At 35.1% G+C, this 3,013-nt stretch overlaps 1 protein-coding gene across 1 annotated transcript in view; it reads right to left on the reverse strand.

Moving 5' to 3' along the window:
* Positions 1-3,013, reverse strand: part of LOC111083368 (hepatic triacylglycerol lipase-like) — a gene marked incomplete at its 5' end in the record, with an annotated part of 12,918 nt that overhangs the window by 7,434 nt on the left and 2,471 nt on the right. The window contains one exon of the mRNA XM_022379865.1: positions 1,193-1,337. Coding sequence (XP_022235573.1) covers positions 1,193-1,337 — 145 coding nt within the window. The remainder of the gene's footprint in view (positions 1-1,192; positions 1,338-3,013) is intronic.

Genomic DNA, 3,013 nt, shown 5'->3' on the forward strand with positions numbered 1-3,013 from the left:
TAACAATTATGTTGGAAGATAGTATTATTTTTGGAAGATAGTATTATTTGTTAGAAGAACACCAATTATGTTGGAAGATAGTATTATTTATGTTAGAAGAACACCGATAATTGGTGTTCTTCTAATAAATAACATCTTCCGAGGGGACTGATGTTGTTCTAACACAAACAATATAATACATATTTTTTGAGGGGGTGTGTGGGACCAGATAGTCTTCTACAACAAATAAAATAACCTTCTGAGAAACTTATTTAATATACTCTTCTGAGCAAATTGATGTTTTACTAACATAAATAACACCATTTTAGGACAGAAATCTTATTCATTTAGTTTGGTTTTGGTTTGTTTTAAGCACTAACCTATACAATGGGCAATCTGTGTTCTGCCGACAACAGGTAGCAAAACCCAATTTTTAGCGTTATCCTCGGCGACACCGGGAGAGTATTCTTTTAGTACTTTTTTTTCTATAAGTTCAATGCATTTTATAAATTCAAAATTAAATATGCTATAATAAATAATATTTAACATATATATAACTAAAATGTGCGCAGAATTCAAGTCATAACTGATGAACTAACACAGATGTCTTACTAGTGCACACTCAATTCCCTAAACACGTTTCTTTTTAACAAGTGTTTCACTAGCTTAACCCTACTTTTGTTACTGAACGATTAATCGGTTTTACAGTGATCACTAAATATTATAAAATGTGTTTCTCTTAACAAGTGTTTCACTAGCTTAACCCTACTTTTGTTACTGAACGATTAATCGGTTTTACAGTGATCACTAAATATTATAAAATGTGTTTCTCTTAACAAGTGTTTCACTAGCTTAACCCTACTTTTGTTACTGAACGATTAATCGGTTTTACAGTGCTCACTAAATATTATAAAATGTGTTTCTCTTAACAAGTGTTTCACTAGCTTAACCCTACTTTTGTTATTGAACGATTAACTGGTTTTACAATCTCAACCTTACTTTTATTATTGAACGTTTAATTGGTTTTAAATTATGTAGACATTTCTGTTTTGAAATATACACGTGAACGTGAATGCAGGACACAGTATGTATTTATTGCCAAGTGGTCACGTGCCCAACCACTGTAATTTACAAATTACTTGCAAGGAGCAACTATAAATATACTACTATTTAGAAGTCATTATAGAACAATAAGACTGTATTTATTCCTTACGACTTCCTGGCTTGGAGGGGGCCGATATGCTTTTTTGATCCTGTAAGTTGAATAAACATAAGACCCTGAGGTGGACGTGCTTTAAAGTCCTCGTCGTCTGCATCGTTTGATTCAGAAACTTGAGCCTTCACATAATAATGATAGCCTAAGAAAATCAAGGCTTAAAATTAGGCTTACGAAACTACTAAGACACACTACTTATACCACGTTTTGAATTCATTTTATACCCGGTATGAGAGACTGAGGAGAATATACCGTGTTAGATTTTTTCATAAATTAATAGTGATAACGAATTGTATTGGAAACCATGAAACTGACCATTAATAAAAACAAATTAATAGACTGTAGATAATGTAAGCTAATAGGCCAAGGCCTCGATAAAGTCGTTTTTAGATATATTACGTAAGGCTTAAGGAGAAAATATAAAATATGTAACACATATCTTTCGTGGGAAGTAAGACAGTCACTATGAAATAAAAAAAACAAAAAACGTTCGATTACATAGCTGGTTGAGTAAGTTCTATTTAAAACATTTTGAATATGCAAATCAATATGTCACGTGACGACCATAGCCGATATAAAGTTGCAGTGAAACGGAATGTATCAGAACTACAAAAATCTAAATCTACGATGTGAACTCATCTTCATGATCTGAGTGTATGGATATATTGCGTCAGAAAGGGCTGTTACATGCCCTTCCGAAAGCGATTAATTATTGGTGACATCACCTTGCCTACTATACGCCAAACAATGTCAAAACCACAATGAGGACACCCCTTGTATTTAATGATACTGGAAAACAAAGGTATGTGGGTAAACTTGAGGCATCAGCACCATCCAGAAAGAGACCTGCAACAAGTCCTACCCCAGCTCTGGTTAGCAAAGCGAGGCGTCTTGTGAAAAGCGAGAATACACGAACACAAAAGTCAGTGGAAAAAGCCGTCCACATGCTCTAGACAAAAGTAAGTTAGATAATCAAGAAAGAATGCCATCTAGAAAACCTAGATAAATCACGTGTACATGAGTTGCTTTTACGACATATCTGTTCAACCACTGCATACCTCAAGCACATGAAAAATGAAACGGGTATTCATACTGTTCCTTGCCAAGCGTTACTGGTAATGTCGTCGTATGTGAATGGATTATTGAAAAGAGCACTAGAAATCAGCCGTTCTCGTTCATTAGATGGATTATGGAAAGTTTTCAGGGAGGAGTGGTGTGCTTTGGACACCAAGATGTTACAATGGAGCCTTTTGAAATGAAAACTACATTACGTTTTCAGATAGAGCAAGACCAACCGTGGCGACGTGGACTGTAACGACGTGGTGAGGTTCCAAAAGCTTTAAATATAACGTACTCAACCACTGTAGATGCTTGCTGTACGTAAGTACACGTGGATCATCCAATTAATCCGGATGATTTCCTCCCTATTGTCTGTGTGTCAGAAAAAAGTGATTTCTGAAAGTTAAATGAGCTAGTGATTACCTGATATCTGTTGAGAACTGACATTCTATGGCGCTTTTAGTGTGCAGATGAGTTAAAACTTAATTTCTAAGACCTCGATTCATTAATGTTATGAGTTATTCTACTAGTCATCTTATTGTCACTATTATGGAAGCTGAATAAATAGGAAATGAAGGATTTCGTCAGTTGAATGTTCACACGTAGCTATTCGATAATCAAATTAACAAACAAAAACAGAAACCAGCGTCTTTATGTTTGTTTGTTTGTTATGGATTTCGCGCACAGCTACACGAGGGCTATCTGCGCTAGCCGTCCATAATTTAGCAGTGTAAGACTAGAGGGAAGGCAGCTAGTCAT

Source organism: Limulus polyphemus, unplaced genomic scaffold (assembly GCF_000517525.1).
Source record: "Limulus polyphemus unplaced genomic scaffold, Limulus_polyphemus-2.1.2 Scaffold9278, whole genome shotgun sequence".
NCBI classification, from domain to species: Eukaryota; Metazoa; Arthropoda; class Merostomata; order Xiphosura; family Limulidae; genus Limulus; species Limulus polyphemus.